The sequence below is a fragment of the Trichomonas vaginalis genome, chromosome V (genome assembly GCF_026262505.1).
Source record: "Trichomonas vaginalis G3 chromosome V, whole genome shotgun sequence".
NCBI classification, from domain to species: Eukaryota; Parabasalia; order Trichomonadida; family Trichomonadidae; genus Trichomonas; species Trichomonas vaginalis.
The window spans coordinates 24705832-24731889 of NC_067207.1; the positions used below are offsets into that span (position 1 = coordinate 24705832).

The following is a 26058-nucleotide window of genomic DNA, read 5'->3' on the forward strand; positions in this document are numbered from 1 at the left end:
GTTTATTCATAGCTGAGGTTATGGAAATATATTAAACTCTTGTCAGGAAGTCGCTCCAAAAATTCTGTTGCACAGTTTTGACCCCATATGCTTTCACTCACTGAACCATCTTCACTGTCATAACAGATGTTAAAAGCTTTATGAAAGCCATCGGTACTACACTCAAAGTCAGCAAAGAAAACATGCTCAGGAATGAACTTGCACTTATTTTTATTTACTTCTTTTGACTCTGCTTTCTTCTTCAGTTGTACACAATACTTTGGAGCATATGTCAAATCTTTAAATGGTGCAAGGTTCTGTTTATATAAGTCAGTCGTATATGTGAAAAGTTCTCCATAAGAAATAGGTTCGAAATATTTGCACTCCCACAATGTTTTCATAACATCCCATAGCGGTGTAGTTCTATCCATGCGAACAATGTATTTATCATCTCTCATTGTATATATTTTCATCTGTTTTTCAATGTTCATTCCACCACACTCCTTCAAGATTTCTATATAGTTGCGAATGAAATATGTTGTCATTGGTAATCTTTCGTTTAGCATGTAGTGGTCTTCAACAAGAAGTAAGTCAATAGTTCGAACAGTTTTACATTCTTTTGGTATGTATCTCTTTATTTCATTATGTCTTGAGTCATTGAAATAACCAATGGTAACATTAATGCTATACCTGTTGAATCGGAAATTTCTTGTACTTTACTTTGAGGAAAGTCTCTAACACGAATGACTTCTCTCATGTGGTCAATAGTTTCTTCATTTACTCCAGCCTGAATGCAAGCATAAACGAAACAATTGTCCTCTGTCATAAGTGTTGCAGTTCTTTTGTTCAGTTCATTGAAGATTTGGTAGCGTTCAAGATTTATAGGTAATGTGCAAAGATACTTCCAGAACTGACCGCTTCTCTTCTTATAAAACTTCTTTTCACCAAGGATTTCATTCCAGAAGTCATCTATATCTTGTTTATCTCCTGTTTTTTAAGTCTGTTCAATAATCTTTTCTGTCTTTCTGTCAGTGTGCTTTCATCTCTATATGGTCTCTTCTGTGGCTTTCCTTTCTTACATCTGACATCGTTAAGCCTTCATATTCTGTTAAATCATACATCTTTATTTCAGTAAGATTCTTTATGTTTGTCAAGAAGAAGTCATAGTGCATTTCAACAATACCTGCAGCATTTGCTTCTATCTCTGATATAAAGTTCTCCTTCAAGAGCTGATGTAGTAATGTTCCAATATTATTGAGGTTTAACGTAGAACATTCATACTTTCCACCAAGTTTATAACATACCATCCATCTCTGTTGTGAGTTTATTTTAATCTTCTCTAAGAGTCTCATGAAAACCTTACCGAAATGTTTGTGTAATAGTCTCTGTTTGGTTCATCTAAAGCTTCGATGTTAAAGTCAATGAGTCTATTGCCTGACTTCACATTTCTCTTCCTATTCTCTTCATCTTTCTTTAACCATCTCTCACCTTCTTTTGGTTTGTCGTCAATGGAACGAATGACATCGTTAGCTTTGCGAACTTGTTCTATAGCACTTTTAAACATCTCTCTTCTCTGTTGTTTCAGTGTGTCGTCTCTTCTTCTTGTTTCACCAACGTTTGCATTTGTTATGTCAAACATTTCTCTTCTTACTTCATGAGGTACTGAACGTCTATGATATAAGTCAATAGCAACGTCATTTAAAGGAAATGCTCTTGCATGGACTTCGTCCTCGCCGCGTTGCGGCTTTATGAACTCATGAATTCTATCATAACTTATTGCACCATTATAGTCATTGAGGATGTCAGCGAGTGCTTTTTTGTTTGTCGCGTAATGTTTTGCAACATCTATGTTAGCTTCTGTAAGAAGTTGTTTTATTTCCGAGTGTTCTAACTTAGACAACTTCCGATACATCTTTAGTAGGAAATAAAAAAATATTTTTTTGAAAAAATTAGCTTAGATTTTTTTAAGTTATTTTTCAAAATAATTTAATATTTTTATTATAATGAAACACATGCAAGATTGCAAGTTCTTTTCATACAATGCTCTCGCTACTGTCATCAAGAATGAGTTCAATGGTGCTTCAAACGTTAATATTATCTTTAACAAGAAGTTTGTGAAAGAATCTAAGTTTGGTCAGTATGTCAGACCATTAGCTATCGTCATTGACCGCAAACGTTATACTTCACAAGAGTTAGCAGTAGTTTTGAAACAAAAGAGTTTCTTCGTGAATGTCAAAGATACTCATTATACTGTCATAAAGAACTCTAACATTGACTTCTTCAGTATTGCTATGAATCTTTCCGAACAGAAAGAATATAAGAAGGGTGAAACAAATGTGAAATATTATCCTTCATCTCTGAAGACAATAACGAACAAAGATGTTATACAGAAATTCTTACCAAAGGTTGAAGAAGCTTCTATTGACATTGACGAAGGAAGTGAAATGGTTGAAGAAATTGACCCTGACGTTATTTGAACAAAAATATATTTTTGGTTAGTCTTCATATCGATATTTTACAACAATTCCCCAATGTATAAACTTTTCATACGCTTTTTCATAAGCTTTATATACCTTCAGAAATTTTGCATAATCTTTAGAAGCATTTAGATATTGTTTAAATGCTTTATATACCTTCAGAAATTTTGCATAATCTTTTACATGTTGTTCGTTCTCTTCTTCTGTCATGAGTTCCGAATATTCTAAATTCATGTTCTTTCATATGAGATAAAATTTTATAAAAAATAAAATTAGCTTAGATTTTTTTATTCTTCCTCTTTGAAGTTATCGAAATATTCTGTTATTTTTTCCTTCAGTAATGGTAAGTCTTCTTTGAAGGTAAGAATTGTACAACCTTTAATATCATAGTGTGTTTGAGGAAGAGTACTTTTGACAATTTCCTTTATTTGCTCATTCGGTGTCATTGAAATCGGTAAGTTTTCACGATAGAACCAGTTTCTGTCAGATTTATATATTTTAGCGAGGTCATAAAAGCTCTTGTTGTTTCTTCTCACTAAATGCAACATAACCATATCTCTATCTTCTTCTTTCTCCATCTCTTCAGCGTAAATCATATACTTATAGCTTTTTTCCTTTCCTTTTGGTACTGAACGTGGTATTCTTTTCTGTATGCTTTTGTCTTTGGATTCAATGACTTCATCTTTTGCTTGAAGTTTCTTTTCCATCTCTCCACGTTCTGCTTTATATAGTTCATCTAACATCATGAAAATATAACAAGCATAACGAGGTGAAGCCCACATTGCTACAGCGTTTACTAAAAGTCTATGAACATAATAACCTTTCAAACCAGGTGCCAAATTCTTGCGATTTTCGTACGGAATCTCTTCTCTCGGTTTTCCGAGGGAAGCAATCATATGAGGAAATTCTTCTAAAAGTTCTTTTGTCTGTTGGTTTTCAAACCAATGATATGCTTGCTTTGTAGAACGAAGAGCATTCATTATACTTTGCATTTGGTACATGTCATCTTTGACTGAACGAATAAGACGTAACTGTTTGTTATACTGTATGTACTCGTATTCTTCATTTATGGCTTCATGGACTATAACTGTTGTTGTGTTCTCTGATGTTGTCATTACTGTCTTTACATACAAAATAAAAAAATAAATAAAAATAAAATTAGCGTTATTTTCTGACTTTCACAAAAGACCAAAAATAAACGCTTTACATGTATTTTTCAGCAACTTCGTCAAATAATTTTATAGCTTTATCTATCTCATCTACTTCAAACGTTTCTTTACCTTTCATGGGAGCACCATACATTTTCTCAAACTTTTCAAGTAGTTCTGTTTCTGCAGCTCTCATATCATTAACGAACACAACCTTGACTCTATTGACTGTACTGTCATATCTTTGAGTTATATTATATGTTCTTCCTATCTTATATCTCTTTGTATTGAAGTCCTTCGGTTTCTGAACGATGTAAAGTAAGCCTTCACTGCAACGTTCCGTATCGAATGAACCATAAGTTATGAAGTTATATCCAACAACTGGGTCTAACCATAACAAAACTATTGGTATAAGACTTTTATCTATAAGATATGCTCTTGTTCCATGAAATGCTACTGATATCATAAGCTCAGGATTTCTTGTCAAAATTTTCTGAGTTGAAGCATTTCTAACCCAGTCGTTTGTTTTCTTTCCAGATGGTGTTATAATGTCTGACAAAGAATATTTGTTGTATTTCTTTGAGTATCTTACGTTTAAATCACCTATTCTAACCACTTTGGTGTCATTGTCTATCTTTCTAACTGTTTCAAACTCAATGTTTGACATTACTGTCTTTACATACAAGATAAAAATTTTTCTTAGAAAAATAATGTTTATGTTAGCATGTTAGATCTAACACGTTTTCTAACCACTTTTCTAACATCGAAGAAAACTATTTACAAGCGTTTTACATGGTATATGTTGCGATGGTTCATGACTTTAAACAGTTTTGTAGCTTCTATTTCTTCACGAAGGATATCAAAAATTTTAACTATGCCGAAGGTTTCTTTATATTTCTTCTTGACATCAGATAATAGGAAATCGTCAGCAGTTGGATAGTTTTTGTTCAGAAATGCTAACATGTCCATTTTATCTTCTGCTGGTTTCTCTACTTCTTTCTTTAAGTCAGCATAGTCGTTTCTCATACGTTCTATCTCTTTGACGGAGTAGTTATATTTCCTCATTGCTGCTTTACATTTTGAACATTGCGGATTCATTTTGCGTTATACATTGAAATTTGACCTGCTAGAACAACTAAGGCGTCAATGGTTTTCTTTAACTCAAAAGTTGTTGGTTTTATTTGTCCATTCCATATTTTACATCTTTTATCTTTATCTCTTATCTGCCATACACATTCAGCAACTAATGAAACAAAGTTGTCGTATGTCTTAAACTCCCCAGATTTATATATGTCAGAGATGTTCTTATATACCATGTCGCAATCTTTGTCCATAACTTTATGGTTGCAATGATATCCTAGAAAACTCATAGTTTACTTTACGTATGAACTTCTTTATTTCTACTGAGTCAGTTGGTTTCACTTCTATTTCATCGAATTCATGAATAGTGAGCTTTTGTTGTTGGATTTCAGGCAATTTGGGTAAATGGTCAATAATATCCTGCATGTCATAAAGATACTGTTCATTTGTTTCATCTTTCGCACTACAGTCTAAATTACTTGTTAAAAGTTCTTGCTTAATTCTTTGTATTTCTGTCTCAAAAGTATATGAAGAAGGAATGAAGCTTTTCATCTCTACTAACATAGATGTTGGATTCATAACTAAAGAGTTTGGTGAAGTTGTTGTTTGAAGTGTTGTAGAACCTATTGTTGAAATCATATCTTTACATACAAGATAAAAATTTTTCTTAGAAAAAAATTAGCGTTATTTTTCTTTATAAGGAAATGTCAAAAATTCATGATTTTCGAGAGTTTTAGACCATGTTAGAAAAGTGGTTAGAAAACGTGTTAGATCTAACATTCTAACATAAATAAAGTTTATGTTAAAATAAATGGTACCATTAATGATATCATGACTGTTCTCGTTCATGTCTGATTTACATCTAATGAAAAAGTTTAGAAGAATTTTCTTATTCTTTCTGGCTTATTTTTGTCTTTCCAGTACTCCCGCTCTAATGGTCCCAGATGTGTTGGCTTCGACTCTCTCAAGTTCTTAGATGGTATAACATCTTCAACGCCTCCTTCATATCTTACTTTATAAGTGTCATCGTTTATGTTATAGTTAAGTATTTCAATAACCACTCCTCGCTTTGCTTCGTCAATGGTTTCAGCAAGTTTGCCATTACTACTTTCGACTAATTTATGACGAGGATAAAACGCAATAGAGTCGTTGGCAGCTTTTATAAGATATCCATTACCTTGCGTAGAGTCTACGATATAATAATTTCGACTTAACCTTAAACGTTTCTTTGTCAACGGTTTGTCGTCAAGAACTACACGAACTTTTGTACCAGGAATGAGGGTAAATTGTGTTGAATTTCTGATATTTTGTGTTTGGCTTCGTTTCTTTTGTATATACTTTTCTTCTTGTTGTTGTGTCATTGAATTTGGTGTATGTCCTGTTGTAGAATTTGTTGAGGAATTATATACTTCGAGAAAATGTTTCATTGTTTCTTCGGTAAAGTCTCGCTCTTGATTTAAATCTCTGAGCGTTCTTATGAAGCGATTAATGATACCTAAAATATTATGGTTATGGTCTTCAGTAGTGTAGTGAGTTATGTTATGCTTAATGAGAAATTCTGTGATTTCGTTGCTGAGGTATGCACTGTCTTGGTCTGATGTTAAAGTACTTGGGTTATGTTCTGCTACAAACTTTTGTAAAACTCTTAACACTTCACGAGTTCCTTTATTTCTCATTATATACGCAAAAGCTTTGCGAGTGTTAACATTTATGAAGATGAGGAATGGTTTATGTCCTCCTTTTCTGCTTTGAATGAGAGTGTCAAATTGGTATGCGTCTAGGAGTGTTGGAGTAAATTGGTAAAAAGTAGTCGTAAGGGTTTATTTTTGTTTGATGTACAACATTTTTGTCAAAGAACCTTTTCACTTCAGCTCTGTTAGTAAATCCCCAACTCTTTGCAGCTTCATTGAACTTCTTAAATGACCTCCATGGATGTTGTTCGAATACTTCTTTCAAGCTCATTTATGTAAAGTTAAAGATTTTATTCTAGGCTCAAGCGCGTTCATTGAACGCGGTACCATGCGAATACAGTCACAAATGGTGGCATATAATCTGCACCCGAGCCTGTTGGATTTGTTGTGAAAGTGTGTGAATGATTTCCTCCTGGTTCAGTTGGTCGAAAAGTCTTTTTTGCTGCATTGTTATAAGATGGAGATAAAACGTCATTGCCAGCTTCATACTCTGAGTTGTATAATGGGTGGTCTCTTAATGAGTGGCTATGGTCGCCAGAAAAGTTTGTAGTTCCTGTATGAGTGTGCGGTGGAAGGTTTGCTTCAGTAATTTTCTTCGAACCTCCTGTTTGCTTTGAATATCTAGCACAGTATAAGAATTTATCTACAATCTGTTCCCACGTACCGAAACCCAGAACTGTTGCTGGATTTATTGAGTTCATTGACGTATAAATAGAAACCTATAGGATATAATGTTTGAAGTATTTCTGTCTTTAATGTTTGAAGCTCTGTTTTGTCTGCTTTCTTATCTAACATTGCTGGTAGTTCATATGCTTCAAAGTTTCTGGCATGATCTTCAATATTCCTGCAACTCTTATCTAAATTGTTAAGAGTATCTTTTACGCTTGTACTTGGATTTTCTAATGGTGCACTTGAACCAAGGTCAAAGTTCAATATTATGTCGTCTGCTCTAACAGTAGTGAAGGATTTATGTGTATGGTTCTTGTCAGCTTTACTGTCTAACATTGCTGGTAGTTCATGGGTTTCAAAGTTTCTGGCATGACCTTCAATGTTCATACATTTACTATTTAAGGAGTTTAGTGTATCTTTTACGCTTGTACTTGGATTTTCTAATGGTGCACTTGAACCAAGGTCAAGTTCAATATTATGTCGTCTGCTCTAACAGTAGTGAAGGATTTATGTGTATGGTTCTTGTCAGCTTTACTATTTAATGTAGCTTGAAGTTCATTTATATCGGAGATGTTGTGTTTATGAGATTTCAAAACTTTGTTCATTGCTTCGAGTTCAACTTTGTCAGCTTTACTTTTAATAGCATCTTCAAACGTTATTTTTGACTTAACTCTCAAAGTAAATCTTGGTTCAACTAATACACCGTTAACATTGAAAGTAGAGGCATAAATTTCATCGTTATAACAAATGCTTCTGGTGCTTTACCCGTGTCATACTGTACAGTACAGCTTATGTCATAACCTTTAGCACGAATGTATTTATATCTTCTTTCATTAACATTTTGTCTTCGCTTCATCACTTCGTGTTAAATATCCATGGTAGTCCGTTATAATCTGTTCGTCTGAAGTTATATAATGAACGTGGTTCTTGACTTTATCACTCAGAGCTAAAAGCTCATTTTTGTTTGCTTTTTCGGCTAATTTCTCATTAACATCATTCACTTCTAATTCAACTCTTCCGCCAGAACTCTTATTATCATTAATCTTTTTCATTAATTCGGTAATTACGTCATAAAGACTATATTCTGTTTTCGGTTTTGTAAATAATGAGTCAAAATTTCTTTTCATCATTACATCGCTGACATTAATGATATCACCAATTCCTTTTTCATTTATTCTCTTCATTAATTCTGCAATAATGACGAATATATAATCTGTTAATTTATTCTCTTCATCGAGGGTTATAGAATGTTTTGAAATTGAATCATTAACTCCTCTAAATAAATCAATAACTTCAGGATACACGTTTTTAATGTCTCGAATAACCCGACCAGTATCCTGTTGTTCATGTTCTTCGTTCCCGTCGTTACGTGGTTTTATATCTCTAACCATCATCAACGCAGCCATAACCGGAGGGTTTGTTGCTATCTGTTCGAAAATCCGTCCGTTATGTATCGGTATATCTAAATAATTTCTTTGTGTTTGTTAAAACATTTGAAACAAGTCTTTTAAAACCATCTACAAAATTTCCTGTTTCACCTAATGTTCTTGCAGCATTTACAAGCTCACCCATCCCGCTTTTGACCCCAAAAACGTCCATATTGCATTTATTTCACTCTGTATAGTTGTCCATTCAGCAAAATTAATTCCTGCATTCGCTAAGCTGAAAATGAAATTCAGTGGATCGAACTTAATTCCACCTTCTTTTTCAATTTCAACGAACTCACTAACATGAGATTTTAAATATTCTTTCGTTAAAATTGTTTTCCCTGATGTTATGTCATTAACGAAACTATCACCGTCAAAAGTTAACGAATTCAATTTCGTCGTTGATGCTTTTATTTCATACACCGCTTTATCGATAGTTTTTGGCTCACCTTCTTTAGAAGCATATGAAACATTAATGAATGAATTATATGTATTCATGAATGAGTTAAAATCAATGATTTTCATTAATGACGCCTTTAATGATTCATTTACTGTCGAATCCCTTAAAGCAATTAATGAACTGTCATTTATGAAAGGTACACTGCAAACCGTCGAGTTTGGATCAAATCCTGTAGTTGGTGCAGGAATATTAATGATATAAGTCATTAAATCATTAAGTGACGTAAATAATGTTGTCGTTTTTGATTTAATTTCTTTAGCATCTGTTATATATGGTAATTTTCATTTCTGTAGTTTCTGAATTAAAGATATTCGCTAAAATGTTTTGTAAACTGTTTTGAACAGCTGTGTAAACCGTTGAATCCGGAACTCTTACGATTTCACCGTCCTTAATAAAAGGCATTGCACATGGTGTAGTGCTTGGTCGAATCTTTTTGGGTTATGATTCAACATATATTCTAATGCTTCATAACAGACTATATACTGTATTGTCGTTCTTCATGACAATTTCACCATTTACAATGAATGGCATAGTGCATGGAGTTAAAATAGGGTCAAACTTTTCATAGTCCTTCCATGTTATGTATTTCTCGGTATTTCCATCACTGATAACAATATATTTGTCAGTAAGTGTGAGAGAGTATTGACCAAAATATAAACGTTTAGCTCTGTCAGCTTCATACGCATATGCAGCTATACTCATATTTTAATGAGAATAAAATGTTGTTCTATTTGCAAAGTACAGACCCAAACGAATACGGGACAGTAAACTACAAACAAACTTAGGTCTACAGAATGAGCCACTTGCATTCAGAATGGTTGACTTCAATACTATCGCTTCATTCGTTATAACTGATGAAACAGATTTCATGGAGCTTGAAATAGATGGAAAGAAGCACGAAATAAGATTTCACAATAATGTAGAATATAAGATGGAAACATTAGCTGGAGTGTTAAATGCTCTCATAATACTACAATAAACAAGGATAACGAGAAAACTTAATGAATGTTAAACTTATTGCAGGAGTTTTGAAGTTCAGTTATGCGAAGGAGTTTAAGATACCAAGAATGAGTCATAGAGTACAACTTCTTTTGGAGTGCATACCATATGACATTTCCTTTGAAAAGTGTTGACAAAACGATTGAGATGAAATCTGTTCCATACGTATGTTATGGTAATTGTTTGTACATTGAGTCTAAAATAGCTAATGTCACAGGTATTTCAGGAGTTAATAGTAAAGGTTCAGTAGAATATAAATCCTTCTGTTATGCAGTCAATTCAATGTTCATTCCAAACGTTCCTGTCATAGCAACTCATTTAGGTAAATGGGTTCGCATTAGTCCTCATAATTTGAAAGACATGCAATTCAGACTTGTTGACTTTCAAGGAGAGCCTGTAGAACTGAAGGCACCAGTGCGAATGACTGTTGAAGTTGACTTTTTAGAAAATATTAAATGCAACAGCTTACAAGAGAACTCAGAGCTAAAAATATAAAGTATGAATGTTATGTATTAGGTCATGAACTTTGGTTGTTGCTGTTTGATGAAACAAATGAAGTTAGTTATGTCAGTCAAGAGAACAGAAAAATATTGTGTTAGTGAAAACTGCACCAAGTCAATAAGATTAGGTTTGCATTATGAAGATGAGTTCGATACTGTTGAAGAAGTTTTGGATAGATATTACAAATTGCTAACTTGAAATTTTTTTTGACTGACGGCGCAAAGCGCCAAGATGGCTCAAAGAGCCCTCCTGACTGCTTTAATTTACTAAAACATATTTCAAACAAAGTTTATATTCTGTTGAAAGTTTTGTATATTCGTTCGAATATTTATACTTAAACTCAACTCCTGTAGTTCCTGGTGTTTCAATGATGCGGATGTTACCTATTTTCATGAATGGTGGCGTTTGACCACAGCATTCGATTTCAGGGTCGAGATAGTCAATGACACATTGCTTTCCTGTTATTCGTGATATAACATTTTCAAGGTCCTCCTTTGTTAGAATTATTTGGTTCTTACTTATAAGATTTGTCAAAAGCTTCTTATCGTCTTTGAGTAAAAATTGTTTGGTATAACTGAAGAAGGTAATGGTCTACGTTATCTGAAGGATTTGTTTGAACATTTGTGTAAGGGTTGTCGTTGGCTTCTCTTGAAAGAATTTGGTCCAGTGGTGGATACTCTAACTTAACATCTGATGTAGCGTTTAGCGTTTGAAGCTGTTTAAATTCACTGCGCGCCATGCTACCGAAGCTCCCGACTTAAGTTCTGGTTCTTTTTCTTTCAAACACTCTGAACTATAGTTCTTTATGACAATATTGTTTGTCGTTCGTGAGTCAACATTTGATGTTGGTTCAATTGGAACATTAACGGCACCAGCTAAGATGGATTTGCTTCTCATTTCATATAGAATAAAAACCTTTTATATGTATGAAATGAACAATATACTCGACAAGGGTTTGAATGTAAAGCTAACGAATGAAAATATTGTTGAATTCACTGAGACAGGAGCTGTGTATAAAGATGTAGAACTACTGAACAAAAGAGCTAAGGGAAGAAGCAGGAATATGAACAAAGGGTGGAAGCCTATAAAAATTTATGTCAATGATGGCTCAGGAGGTTCAAACATAAAGTATGCAGAAAGTTATAGAGTTTATGCTCTCAAAGGTGAAAAGCCTTCATTTAAGAACAGCTATTCTAACGCATATCCTCAAAAGCTAACGGATGGGGAAGTGGATGATCATGAATGACAGCAAAAATATTAACAGAAATGGCGACAGAGATGCATGGAATTTGTTTACCATCAGTCAATTGAAGGTTAAACTTTAAAACAATGTTTGGTCGTTCCCATGGAATATTTTTGACTTTAATGGTATTAGTCATGATATGAATCTCAAGGTATGAACGAGGAGAGATGAGAGACTTATATGCTTCCCAAATTTCTTCAAAAGGTAATGTTATACCTGACTGTTTCCAAATGAGTTCAATATCATAGCGTGAGAAACCTTTGAAAGATAACGAAGTCAGTTATGAGACGTTTTATGTTTAAAGCTAAAAACCTCCATGTTTGCATAAGTATTGCTACAGTTAAGTGGTAATGTCTGACTTTAGTAATGATGTTAGCTAATGGTGAGTGAGTCAGGCTTTGACACTAAACCTTTTCCGGCGAAGTTCGTCACAAACTAATAAAGTGTTTGATGCGATATTTTTGAAGGGTATTTGAAAGTTTTGTAGAATGTAGTTTGTAAGTCGTTTCATATCGTAAACTCCTGAGTACTGACGTAAGTGTGTGTTTGTAATAATTCTTTCCATCTCTTCCTCAGAAGTCTTTTGCATTCCTGACTGTATTAAACTTCAACGATGGCATAATATTTCCTCTTACGTCGAATGTAACGTTGAAGAAATTCAATGAGTTCACTGTCTGGAACTTTAACGACAGAGGCTTGAACTTTTGACATAAATGTTTTCGCTGTTGAGTCCATAGAGTCTGAAGTTGCTGATATAATGATTTGGTCATAATATGAGTCTTTCCTAAACGTTCTGTTATGAATATGACGAATGAGGTTAAATGTCTTACCTGAACCCATCTTTCCACAATAGAAATAAACACCATTTGAACAGAACTCATAGTCCTTGCTGAAAGGAAGAATGAGAGAAGAGTTAAGTTTGTCTGTAGTTTCATTCATGTCTTCATCTACGTCATGTATTAAATGCTTCATTTTATCTCCATTAAAAATGCAAGTCAGAAATATTCAGAACATAGCACCGAGTCTAACTGACAAGAGTATAAAGATATACTATGAACATGTTATGATGAAACCTACCAAAATTCAAGAAAGTCAGTATACTTATGAATATCCAAGACACTGGGTAGAGTATGTAGGAGGTGAGAAAGCTATTGAAATCAGACAGGTTCGAAGTATTCCAGCAGGAAGAACAATATTATTGAAGAACTTTAATGTTTTGAGATATAATGATGAAACAAAGAAGCAAGATAGTTTCCCTGTTGCTGTGTATGTGAACTTAGATACAGGAGATGACATGAAAGTTTTTAATACAAAGCTTCAAACGGTAGTGAGAGAACAACTGACTGCGGAAGGGCATCCATTACCTTCAGAAGTTACCATAGCATATAATTTTGAAACAAACTCAATAGATTTTAAAGTCATCTCTGCAAAGAAGTCAGGTTTTACATTTAATGAAGCAGATGTATATTCGAATGAAAACTTCAAAGCTATTGCATGGTTAGATAATGACGATTGCTTTAAGAAAATATTTAAATACAGTGACTCAACGATGTCAATAGATGACCTTCGTGGAATGTTACCATCGACGTTTACAGTAGAAGGTTCAGCAGGATTGCTTACAAGATTGTCAATTGGTGGTATTTGGTCTCGTGAGAACATTGTTATAAAATCCAGTATAAGTGAATTTGCTGAAGAATCTATATTATGTCTTTCAAACTACATGTATTCGCCGCCGAAGCATTATAGTATAACAAACTTTGTCAGTAAGTTTAACATAAGACTTGTCGAACCTTCTTCAATGAAAGATGTTGTGCTACCTAAAGATGGAAAGGATGGACTCATTATTGAGATGATTTTAATTGCATATTAAATGAGCTTGTTCTTAAAGGTCGTTCATGATGAAATAACTGTTGTAGAAGATGTTAGCAATTGTTCAGACATTTTGAAGCGAATAGATGAGATAAGAAAGAAGTTAGATAGACCGCAAAGCGGTGAGGTGAAGCCCGTGAGAATGTTTATGTTTCATTGACTTTCTCCAGTAACGAGAACTTTTATGAGATAATATTGAAGAGAGATGATTTTAATATGGGTAAATGGTAGCTTGGGCAGCTTTAGGCGCAATGGGAACAAAAGCATTAGCATTTGGAGCAAAAGCACTTGGAGCTTATGACGCAGTAAATAAAATGAGTGGAGGAAGAGTTTCAAAGACATTAGATGCAAATAAAGGAAAGATTGGAGGCTGGGTTGTAAAGAAGTTAAGATTAAATAAAATAGGGCTCATAAATAAAGCATCCAATTTGGTTGCGACTGAGTCAGAAAATGCTTTAGGAAAGGACGATGAGTTTGCAAAACACGCAAAAGACTTTAATGACCAGATGAAAGGTGAAACAATGCATTTAAATAGAGTCGATGGAACTAAAGAAATGTTTCTTCTCCACCAGTAGTTCTTCCGTATGGTCCCTATGGAATGTATGGAAACCCTTACGAAAGACCATTTGACCCATTGACTGGTGGAAGTAACTGGTATCATTACGGACGAAGAAGAAAGACAGTCAAGTTGGAGACAGACGTGAAGAAAGCAACTAAAAAGAAACCAAGGAAGAGAGTTATAAAGCAATGAATTCAACAGGGTAGAAATGAGGTTAGAAATCGGGTTAGATCTCACCACTTCACCTAAATTTATTTTTGTGCTATGTTTTCATACGTGTGAGGGTGGTGATATCATTTATTTTTTATTTTATTTTTTAAAATTATTTTTATTTTATTTGGATGTAATGACAGAACAAAAGCAACTCATACAAATCAAAACATATAACAAACATACATTTAAACATTTATTCTTCCTTCCTGAGCATAACATGTTCTTTCAAATACATCCGAGACCAGTTGACTTTTCATTGACTGTTTATAAAGATAGAAATAGTTATATCATTAAACCATACGATGACGAAGGTAAGTTATGTAAATTGTACGTTAAGAAGTTAGAGAAAGTTTATGGCTTCAAGTATGACTACAATAGGGTTAACACTGATGATGAAGATATTGAGGAAAATTTATGAGAACATTAGTGAAGTTGTTAGTGAGAACGATAGTGAGGTGAAATTGTTGGCGGCTTTGTAAATATTTAAGGTTAAGTTAGTTTTTGCGTTCATGTTGTAAAATATACGTTAACGGTTTTGTAAAGTGTCAAATTCACAAGTATTGGGTAAGGTGGAACGCAGTGCCACCATACCCAAGACTTGTATACTAACTACTGTGAAGCCATACCATTATGGTCCAAAAATATTTTAGATGTAAAAACTGCTTTGACAATATTCGTTGACAAATACCATCCAACAAAACTGACATCTGACTGTGAAAGTTCTTTCAAATCAGATGATGTAAAAAACTATCTGCGTTCAAAAAATGTAAACCAATATTTCATTGTCGACCAAAACCATTCTGCTCTTGGTGTCATTGACGGTTGTATAAAAATGTTAAGAGACTTAAACCAACCACAAGGTGGTGAAGCAAATGAAATGTCATATGACGACAAGTATAGACACTTCTCCATGGCAAAGATGAGACAAGTTTTAAATATTTACAATAACCGTAAACAAAAAGGTTTGGGAAACCACTCCCCCGAAGAAATGAAAAACAACCCTGACTTAGAGAAAGACTATATATTTAATAATTTAGTCAAAAGAGACAAACAAGAAAGAATGCCGGGCTTCAAACTTCAGAAAGGTGACAAAGTAAAAATAGAAATACCTAAACGCGACCCATATGAAAATACTATTGACTATAACAACAATGGGAACCCGACAGGTACTCACATTCGTGTTCGTAAAAATAGAAGAAAGTATACAAGAGAATATTATGAAGTTTTAGGCAAACATGGCAAAATGTACACACTGCAAGCAGAAGATAAAACTACTATTGCCAGACCTCGTTTCAAACTTGTCAAAGTTCAAGGTGGTATACTTTCAAAGACAGTTCCTAACAAATATAAGACAACTCCTGACGAATATGCTAAAGAAGTTGAAAATGACGACTAAGCAATTCTATACCATGCGTAAACTGTCATGTAAGGTGGCATGTAGTCTTTACTTTGTCCCATTGTTTGTGTATATCCTGAAACGAAATGTATATGGTTTCCATCTCCCTGAGTGTCACTCCAGTAACAATTTATAGCAAACTTAACGTCGTCTTTAACATCATATCCTTTACCTTTTGTCATTCCTGACCAACCAATATATCTATGACTATGCCAACCTGCTTGAGATGTACTTAAATCTATGTAGTGACTGTGTGCAGGTAAATTTGCACCTGAAATCGTTTTACTTCCACCTGTTTCCTTTGAAGAGTTTGCACAATACAAAAACCTGTCGACTATTTGAGTCCAAGTTCCAAAACCAAATACTACTTCTGGTCTGGTAGAGTTCATTGAAACATATAATGAGCCAACCGGGTAAATAAGATTCGGCAAAATTTGTTTAAGCACATTGAGTTCCTGTCTTAGATGCATAATACTATTGTCATTAGATATCAAAGTATCTACAAGACTTGTTGCCGGTGGTATTGTTGGACCTTTACTTGGCAAGGTTGTGTTTAGTGTAATATCATCTGCTGTAAAAGTTGTAAAACTTGTATGTGTATGAGTCTTATTTGCTTTAGTGTTTAAGGTTTCTTGTAAGTTTGTAATATCAGATATAGAATGTGTATGTCCAACGTCACTTTTCCTGTTTAAGGTTTCTTGTAAGTTTGTAATATTTGCAATTGTATGTGTATGTCCAACGTCACTTTTACTGTTTAAGGTTTCTTGTAAGTTTGTAATATTTGCAATGGTATGTGTATGTCCAACGTCACTTTTCCTGTTTAAGGTTTCTTGTAAGTTTGTAATATCAGATATAGAATGTGTATGAGTCTTATCTGCTTTTGTCTCTAATGTTTCCTTAAGACTTGGTATTTGGTTAATATAATGTGTATGAGTCTTTTAGAATATTCGTTTTCAGCTCTTGTCACTTCACTTGACATTTTATTGTCAACATATGTTTTGTCTGCTAGTTCAGGATGAGTATGTTCTTTTGTTGCATAAGCATTGTTAGCTCTTTCTTCTTCTTTGCTATTGCATCGTCTACATATTCTTTGTCAGCTTTGTTGTCAACATCTGCTTTCAAAAGAAGTTCATTTATAGGTTTCTCGTTTAAAGTTCCTTTTGTTGGATTTATACAGACAGTATTTTCTTCTTGTCTTGAAATAGAAACTCATCTGTTAAAGGGTTTAATGTCAGTTTTAAGTTTCCTTCTTTCAATGACTCAGATATCTTAGAATAGTTTGAAAAGTTTGTTGTGTTCTTATTTATAGCTTGCATAATGAGTTGTCGGTTGTGTTGTATTTCTCTCATAGACGCTGTTTCATTTGACATTTTTATTATAGATAAAATATGCTTCCAATAGAAAAAGAAAATTCAAGAGTTGCTACAACTAAATCATTAGATGAACTTTTTACTAATGTCGGTCAAAAGTTTGAGACAGATACCGTAAAGCATGAAGGCTATCGTTTGACTACCCATTAAGATGGTTAAGAGACCCATCTGTCACAAAAGCTATTGGCTTTCGAAGAATAAAGTTTGTGTCTGTAGAAGATAAAAGTTTTCCATTTATTGTAAGGTTTCATATAGATTATACATCTGAAGGGCAACGAAAAATGTGGGAAGAAATTGAGCTAATACAAGTTGACCTCTCATCTTCTCTACAGGCTGCATTAAAAAATATAGAAGATAAAATAAATTCATGTTATGCAAAATATGCTGATGAATATGCGAATACCAATAGCACACTTTATGTGAGAATTGTATATGACAAACAAAATTCACAAGTGTCATTTCAAATCTACGAAGACAATCCAAATAAAGACGAACAAATATATACAGAATTCACTGCAATGTCATGGTATTATTTGCAAAGAATGTTAAATCAGAAAGTTGAACCTCCTTTAGCAAATATCTACAGTCGATATGCAAGAGATGAACCATATTTATTTAAAGATGTTTTCGACCAAGATGCTGTGATAGTTCATGCTTCATTTTCTGGCGCCCAAAACTCTTTCTTATGCTTGGCAAATGACTTTTACGAAAAACCTACAAAGTTATACGAACCACCAAGTGGAAGTATTTCAGACTTTCAAGTATGGTTTACTACAGATGGAAGAAAAAGAATAATTCCATTATACCATGCGTTTTACTTAGAACTTAGTTTCATATACAACTACTATCGAACGATAAAAATATAACTTTTTAATACGGTTGAGGTGTTGGATTTGGTTGCCAACTAGACTGTGGTGCAGGTTCAGGCTGTTGTATAACAGGAGCTTGTTCTTCTGGTTCAGGGTCTTTAGGTATAATACCAACAAACTGACCTACTCTTTTACCAATATTTTTGACTCCGTTCCAAATTCCTCTTCCGACAGATTTTATTCCATTCCATATACCTCTTCCAACTCTTCTGAAGAAGTTTCCAATACTACTGAAGAAACCCATTTTACTAGTAGTAAAAATCTAATGTCCGCCTAGTCTCTTACGTTTCCTGTTGAGTTCCATAGCATTCTTTAACTGGAGCTCATACATTCTGTTTCTCCTCTGGTAGAAAACATATTCTGGGGTCAACTCCTGTGTTCGCGTCATCTGCATAAAGTTGTTTATATCCCACTTCAGGGTTTGTATAAAAACTCTTTCCGTCTCATATTTGCATACCATGGTGGCAAACCTAACGCAGCGTCATTTGACATGGCAGTTTGCATTTGTACATCTGTTGGCACTTGACCATAGTTTGCCATTGCAGTTTGTATTCTAACTTCATTTGGAATATTCTCTGGTTTGGTTGTCCAGGTTGCTGTGCATTCGCTAAGTTCTGTGCGTCCATTTAATATTAGATAAAAATATCTCTTACGAGTACATATACTGAACATTTGCAGGCATTGGTTCATCTTCATATTCTCTGTACTTTTCTGCCACGTCAAATAAATAAATGACACAATGGAAAAAACCTAAAACTAACAATCCGATTTCAAACCACATTTACTTACTAATAAAATTTCTTTGTTATGACACTTTCTCCAGTTTATAGGACCTCTCTCATATTCTATCTTGTCATATCTAAACTCATAGTCGTTTATATCTTCTAGCCATTTCATGACACTTTCTAAACCACTTTTATCGGATGTAAAGTAAAAGCATGGATGGTTATGTATAACGTCTAAAGTTTCTAAAGAGTCTCTCAAAGTCCAGTCTACTTGGTATTGAAAATCCCATGTGTTATAGAACGGCGGGTCCACTATAAAGAAAACATTTTCCTTGCTTTATATTTTTCATACAACTCTGTCCAATGACATCTCACAAACTCTATACCCTCAATATATTTTTCTATGTCCTCTTTGAAAACATTTGTATAGTTAAGATATAAAACTTTTGACATAAGTGTTTCAATGTCATGAACTCTTATAGAACCACTATATAATAGTCTAGCAGATATACTATCCCAGTCTATATATTCTGCTTTTTTCAAAACCTCTCTCACAATATTTTTCTTATCTAATGGTATACGTTCCATCTTACCTATAGTATCTTTTCTTTTAACTCTTTCAATATATTGTTTGTGTCTGGTATATGTTGAGACGGTCCATATAGTTGTCGAAGTCATTGCATATAATCTTTGAGTCTGGGAATATTGTATGAACATAAATGGGATATATAGAAACTTCCACCGAACAAATCTACAAATGTTTTAGACCATTCGGTAGTTTCTTAAGTTCTCTCAATATAATATCTTTACATCTACTCTTATTTCAAAGAACGGTAACGGCGGGTTTTGTAAAATTCATTTATATATAATAATAAAAATGTTTTTACCTGAAAAGTGACAGAAAAGTGACAAAGCATGAAAACATATATAATTTGTGAAAAGCGACACATTATATAATGTTTTCGACCCAGAAGAAGGCTTCTTCCCAGAAGCAATGGAGGAAGAAGAAGAGTCCTCCGAATTCACACCAGAAGACTAACAATTTTCCGAATAAAAACTTCATTTATACTAAACATCTTCGGGGCAAGAGGGCGCAACGCGCCTGGAAGCCCCACTTACCTGACCTATTTTTGTAAAATTTATCCAAATCACGTATTACATAAATTACGATTAAAACGATGAAAGAACCAAAAAGTGTGTTTTGTGTTTTGTTGTTGCGTGTTGGATGCGGGATCCTGTTATTTCCGAAATCGACAAAAAATTTGGAAATTTAATTTCCGAAATCGAAATTATATTAATGTTTTTAATATTCTTATATCAAAAGGATTAAAGTTCATTAAGAGAAAAACAATTCTTCTTCTTCAATCTATTGGCGCATTTATTTCTACACGCCAATAAGGAAGGGAAAATTATAAGACACCATGGTGTCTTCAAAACGCTAATTTTTGATATTTTTAACAACCCTACTCTTACGTATATTCTTACGTAGCTTACGTGGCATTTTAAGTGAAGTAAAAAACGGTTTTTGACAGATGTTTATATGACACTTTTTGTTCAGCACAAAAAACTACTCGGTCAAAGTGTTGTCAGTTTTATAAAATAACCGTCCTATCTCATTCTATAAGGAGAAAAGGCTTCTTCAAAGTATACTTTGGAACGCCTGTAACTTTTCCTTAGCGACGATAGACCCTTATTTGTCCGGACAAAGTTATACTATTTTGAGTGCTCTACAAAAAAGTCACCGGCTGGCTCGTCCTCAGAAATTTTTTATGGGCTAGAGGGCGCAACGCGCCTGGAAGCCCCACTACCTTTTTTTTTATATATTTGATGAAATTTTATTAACTTCATTTAGATCGGGAAAATAGGAAAACCAAGTGTAGTTTGACTTGTGGATAGAGGTCAGGTCGGTGGGGCTTCCAGGCGCGTTGCGCCCTCTAGCCCCGGAGAAACTAGAGGAGGAATGATACAAAGACCAGATGAAAAAAATAAAAATATTATAATAAAATTAAATTTTTAGTCTTAAATTGTTTTTTTATTCGGTATATTCTGAATCTTGAATGTCTTGGAAATTTTCTTCTTCTTCGCTCTCTGAGGTGAGGATTTCTTCGACTTCTTCTTCTTCGCTCTCTGAGGTGAGGATTTCTTCGACTTCTTCTTCGCCATTGGGAGCAACAAATCCTGCGATGAAAACTTTGTATATACCTTCTTGAGGAGTCTCTATGATGAAAGTCGTATTGTTGAGGAAATGGAACTCGACATCTTGAACAAATTGGCAACTGCTGTGTGTGAATTTTGCAATTGTGAGAGGCTTTCCTTTATAGCCCTTGGGAAAGCTTGAGATAGTTACTGTTCCTCCATATGGAACTCTGGCAGGAATATCTAAAGCAACAGTTGTTATAACGTGGAAATTGTCTAAGAATTGAGGCATAGGTTCAATGCAGTATAGTCGTTTTGACTGGTTGTCTTTTGTGTAGAAATATAAATAGAATGACCTTTCACCATGTTCATTCAATTCTTCCAAATAATTGTATGAATTTGGATATAAACGGACAAATTCAGCAATTTTAACTTCTTGTAAATGCTTCTGCAAGTTCTTTGGAAACAAGTGAATGAACTGGTCAATAGCTTGCAACGCTATGAGATTGGCAGTAACGGGTAAATATGAAGCAAACATGTCAACAAGTACGCCAGGGTCTTTGATTTCGTTTTCAAGAGGCTGAATGGCATCCATGACAGCTTGAAACATCTCGTTATAATCTCGATTGTCTTCTGAACCCCACTGTTCATTTAACTTATCTAACAATTCTAACCTTTTCTTTGCGTATTTTCTACGAACTTTCTCTGAAAGAGGAGTGTCGCTATCTTGTGTGTCTTGAATTTGAGACTTAAATTGTTTGCTAAAGGCGAGATATCGTGTTTGCGACCTAGTGGTCATTGCAGAATGTGTTTCTGTATGTTCGATTGGATGTGTTTCTGTATTTTCGGGTGGTTGTGTTTCTGTATGTTCGATTGGAGTCTGATTGGTATGAACTTCTTCTGAAAATGCTTCTGTTCCGATAGTTGTTGTTGCCTGACCTGTTGGCTGAGCTGTTTCTTTGTGCAAATGCATATTGTCCAACAATTTGTTTGCAATTGTATGAGGAAGTTGTTTTGGTATTATAGGAGGTCGTAAGGGTTTTGAGAATGGTGAGACATAAGTTGTAGGAACTTTAACTGCAGAGGTAGTCGAAGAATTGTTTGCGACACTTGTTCTTCCTTCCATTATGAAAAATGAACTGTTTTTTTCGGGCTACTCATAGAAAAGTTTAAAATAAACCGTTTTCGTCAACGGTAACCCCCTCTATTTTTTTATTTTATTTAATAGTTACCGTTGGCAAACCGTTCCATCTCAAATATTGAATGAACTATAAACGTTTTTTGTTTTCTATATATACTTTTTTGTCCAACGGTAAAACTTTTTACACAACGGTTTTTGAGAGTCGTCGCCGTTGACTTTTTTGTAGAGCACTCAAAATAGTATAACTTTGTCCGGACAAGTAAGGGTCTATCGTCGCTACAGGAAAAGTTACAGGCGTTCCAAGGAAGTATACTTTGAGAAGCCTTTTTCCCTTATAGAATGAGATAGGACGGTTATTTTACAAAACTGACAACACTTTGACCGAGTAGTTTTTTGTGCTGAACAAAAAGTGTCATATAAACATCTGTCAAAAACCGTTTTTTACTTCACTTAAAATGCCACGTAAGCTACGTAAGAATATACGTAAGAGGAAGGGAGCATTGAAACATCCAATAGTAAAACTACACACCAAACAACAGTTGCAACAACAAATGATGAATGACCCCACTATGTTGCAACAAATGTCAAGCAACCCTATGCTTTTAAACCGAGTTATTGGTGCACAGAGTGGAGGTTTAAGAGCGGCACTTTTAGCGAAAATGGCAGGCTATGGTGGAGCTGCAGACGGAACAGCTTATAACCCTCAAAGTCAAATGAATTTGAGTTCACTCAAAAATCAAATAACAGATGTCAAAAAGTCAAACATAGACATACAGAAACAAATAAGTGAAAACGAAAAGAAACTAGAATATGACAGACACACAAAGAAACTCAATGAGTTAAACGTAGAGAAAAAGAAGAAAGAAGAACAACTGAAAGAACTAAGTACAGAGGAATATGCAAAAAAGTGTCAGAAAAAGCAGCAGAAGTAGCAAAAATGGAACAAGATGTTATAAATTTGAAAAACCATACTACTCAATATAAAGTACTGAAAGATGAAGAGATAAAACAAAAGCCCTGAAGACATATATGGATAGCGATGAGTATAAAAAAGAAGTTGAAGCAAATGTAAAGGCAGAAAAACTTTTACAGTTGCAAAACCAAACCGTACAGTATGAAAACTTAGCACAAGAAAGTAAAAATAACGACGCAGCCATGCAAAAGGCAATGAAAAGCGCAGAATATATAAAAGCTAATAATGACTGGTTAGATGCCCAAGCCAACGCCAAAGCAGCCCAACTTATAGGGTCAATAAGGACAAAAATACAAGCGGATGAAGACAGTTCAAATGAAGCTTTAATGAATGCTGACTTTAAGAACGCCTTCGAAGCTCTTCATAGTAAGGTGAAACTAGTGAACGACTTCTCATCTGGAAAGAAACTGAAGTCTGAAGGTTTCGACAACGAGTTAAGAGAAGTAGCACAAAATATGACGAAAATAACAGATGCAGCAACGAGACAGGCAGTTCAAAGTGCCTATGACGCCGTTAGAGCAACTGTTGTGGAAAGTCAAGAAAAAGAGTTACAACAGACCAAAACAGACCTAGTAAATGCTTTCTTAAAACGAAAAGTCAGGTAGGACATTATGCTGCAGATGGAACATATGTGCCAGCTGGTGGAACTTATATACCACCAAACCCTCCAAGAGAAGCACCTGCACCAGGACTACCTAAAACATTTACATCGTCACATGGACACAGACACAGGCATGCACCAAAACCAACACAACAACCAACAGTTCAAAACACACAACCAACAGTTCAAAATGCACAGCAACCAAAACCAGCACAACAACCACCTCCACAACCAGCACAGCAACCATCTCCACAACCAACAGTTCAAAACACTACACAACAACCAACAGTTCAAAACCCTGCACAACAACAACCACAAACAGAGCAAGGACATAAAAGAAGTAGAGAACAAGGAAACCAAGAATTCTTAAAAATGCTTAAGGAAGATTATGGTTACCCAGATACTCTTGACTTTAGTGACAGATATAAAGAAGCTATTAGAAAGTTCAAGGAAGGAAATACTGACCCGAACCTATTTAGCTTTATGGTTCAGCACCAAATGGGATATGATTTCAAACCTGGAAAATACAAGCTCGCTAAGGGATATGATTTAATAGCATATCATCCAAATGACATGATGAATTTACTCCGAGATATTTGATGTCAGAGCTAAATGATAATTCAACTCTCTTCATGAAACGCGTAAAAAATAGAGACGGAACGAAAGAAGAAAGGTTTATGAGTCCGGATGACTTAGATAGGGAACTTGTTAAAAACGGTCTCGGAATATATGAAATGCCAGCAGATGAGGTACAAGAAACTCCACAGGAAGAAGTTCAGATACAACCAGACATGGAAGAAATAGTTCAGCAACAACAGCTAGAAGAGCCTGAAGGAAACGAACAAGTCCCTCCTTTGGAAACTAACTTCACAGAACTAGATGAAGATTTGGAACAGCCGAAAAATCTTGACCCTCAACAAGAGTATGAGGAGAATATGGAATCTTTCCAAGAGTCTAAGAAAAATTCGGCTGACATAGTAGAAGAATATCGAAAAATGTTCGCCGACATACAAAAGACTCCAACATCAGATGAAAATATTCAGCATAGAATGGAAGTACTGAAAGAAAATGTACGCAAATACAATAATCCTTTTTACTTACGACCATATAACGTTCAATCTTTGGCTGAACTCGGTGAAAATAAAAGGTTAAATTTCAACAAAACATATAGAAATGAAACATTGTTTAAAGTTCATTCAGAACCTAACCAATATGGAAACAAACCTACTTTTGTTTCTGCAGACTATGGAACTACAATGAGATGGGGTCATAAAGCTAATCCGGATAGGTGGTTCATAAACTTACAACCACAATTCCAAGAAGTTGTAGACGCAATGGAAGTGAATGGTGAACCAGATATAGCTGGTATTTTCAGCGCGGCTTTAATGCCATTGAAAGATATGAAAGATGCAGATATTTTGGACCAGTATGAAATGAACATGGCTGATGGAAATATAACACCTGACGTTCTAGAACATTTATCTCAAAGAACTACACAGAACCATAGAGATGGTATATTTGGTGAAGAGTTTAGAAAGAAAGTTAGGGAGAGAGAAGGAAGAGAACCTATTGTACATGACCTTGCAAACGAAAGTTTGCAAAATGTCATAAAAACTTACTTTGCAGACAATGAACCGAGAAGGGATGAATATTTAAGAAAACTCAAATGGACAGTACCAAATGAAATGTTAGTATTGAAAAACATGTTCCTTGACAAAATAAAACCAACTACAGAAATAAATGACGCAAGACTGAAACATTGGGTAAAAGCTTTCCCATTCACAAAAGATATTATTGGTAACATGGAAAGAAAACCAGAATGGCTACAAAAACATATATTTGGAAACGAGCTTATTCCATATGGACAAGCTCTGTTTGAAGAGCTTGAACCGGAAACTCAGGAAAGAGTCATGCAAACAATACGCGAAGACTCAAATACAAACTATGACAAAATCTTTCTAGGATATAGGTTACCTGAGATGGGCGACCAGAGCCCAAAGGCAAAAAGGACATGGGAAATTTACAACATACTAGGTGAACATGAGGCAAAGATGCAACAACTTGAAGCAGAGGGCAAGTTACCAAAAGCGACACCAAAGAAGAAGAGTAGAACAAAGTGAAAGTAGTGAAGAAGTAACTTCATCTAGTGAAAGTAGTGGCAATGAAGGAAAAGAAAGAAGAGTTAAAAACTCAGTCAGGAAGAAAGTAAAGCTTGGTCCGAGTGGGTTCTATTATGACATATAAATCCAACTATTCTATATTTTTACCCATATGAAATGTACGCCGCTCAGAATATAACGCCAACAGTTTTGGATGCCATGAACGGAAATGTTTCCGAATGGTATAACGAATGCGACAATGCCATTAGAAGGTCAGAAATAGTTCCTGGAACTTACGAATATACAACTGCTGTTTCTTATGGAAACGTAGGTGAGTTTGGAGAAGGTTCTTCAACAACAGTAGATATTGCTTGCGACAGGTTTCATATTATTTCTATTGACAACTCATTCTTATACGTGGAACAAGACATTG

General features: G+C 34.6%; 6 protein-coding genes and 6 pseudogenes across 12 annotated transcripts, besides 3 other annotated features; 6 read left to right on the forward strand and 6 right to left on the reverse strand.

Moving 5' to 3' along the window:
• Positions 1–14926: part of a mobile genetic element that runs on past the window's edge.
• On the reverse strand, positions 13–1891 carry TVAGG3_0396820 (annotated as a pseudogene). The gene has a single exon. A coding segment is annotated over exon 1 (1879 nt).
• On the reverse strand, positions 3134–3571 carry TVAGG3_0396830 (KilA, N-terminal/APSES-type HTH, DNA-binding family; the record flags this gene model as incomplete). The annotated part of the gene is made up of 1 exon (XM_051232542.1): positions 3134–3571. A coding segment is annotated over one exon (438 nt), but the record flags the coding sequence as incomplete, so codon positions are not given.
• Positions 7746–8616, reverse strand: TVAGG3_0396840 (annotated as a pseudogene). The gene has a single exon. A coding segment is annotated over exon 1 (871 nt).
• On the forward strand, positions 9999–10385 carry TVAGG3_0396850 (annotated as a pseudogene). The gene has a single exon. A coding segment is annotated over exon 1 (387 nt).
• Positions 10690–11328, reverse strand: TVAGG3_0396860 (annotated as a pseudogene). Its single transcript has one exon. A coding segment is annotated over exon 1 (639 nt).
• TVAGG3_0396870 (uncharacterized protein) lies at positions 12663–13544 on the forward strand (the record flags this gene model as incomplete). The annotated part of the gene is made up of 1 exon (XM_001300457.2): positions 12663–13544. One exon carries the CDS (start codon positions 12663–12665, stop codon positions 13542–13544), a length of 882 nt encoding a protein of 293 aa, XP_001300458.2.
• On the forward strand, positions 13768–14294 carry TVAGG3_0396880 (annotated as a pseudogene). The gene has a single exon. A coding segment is annotated over exon 1 (527 nt).
• Positions 14926–16544: a mobile genetic element.
• TVAGG3_0396900 (uncharacterized protein) lies at positions 15148–15711 on the forward strand (the record flags this gene model as incomplete). The annotated part of the gene is made up of 1 exon (XM_051232543.1): positions 15148–15711. One exon carries the CDS (start codon positions 15148–15150, stop codon positions 15709–15711), a length of 564 nt encoding a protein of 187 aa, XP_051102273.1.
• Positions 16545–17099: 555 nt separating the features above from the next.
• Positions 17100–17892, forward strand: TVAGG3_0396910 (annotated as a pseudogene). The gene has a single exon. A coding segment is annotated over exon 1 (793 nt).
• Positions 17893–17951: 59 nt separating this feature from the next.
• Positions 17952–18194, reverse strand: TVAGG3_0396920 (serine threonine-protein phosphatase family; the record flags this gene model as incomplete). The annotated part of the gene is made up of 1 exon (XM_001318519.2): positions 17952–18194. The coding sequence occupies one exon, from the start codon at positions 18192–18194 to the stop codon at positions 17952–17954; it is 243 nt and encodes an 80-aa protein (XP_001318554.1).
• A 2513-nt stretch (positions 18195–20707) lies between these two features.
• TVAGG3_0396930 (attachment subunit-related family) lies at positions 20708–21406 on the reverse strand (the record flags this gene model as incomplete). The annotated part of the gene is made up of 1 exon (XM_051232544.1): positions 20708–21406. One exon carries the CDS (start codon positions 21404–21406, stop codon positions 20708–20710), a length of 699 nt encoding a protein of 232 aa, XP_051102274.1.
• A 3319-nt stretch (positions 21407–24725) lies between these two features.
• Positions 24726–26058: part of a mobile genetic element that runs on past the window's edge.
• Positions 24783–25646, forward strand: TVAGG3_0396950 (protein of unknown function, DUF4106 family; the record flags this gene model as incomplete). The annotated part of the gene is made up of 1 exon (XM_051232545.1): positions 24783–25646. One exon carries the CDS (start codon positions 24783–24785, stop codon positions 25644–25646), a length of 864 nt encoding a protein of 287 aa, XP_051102275.1.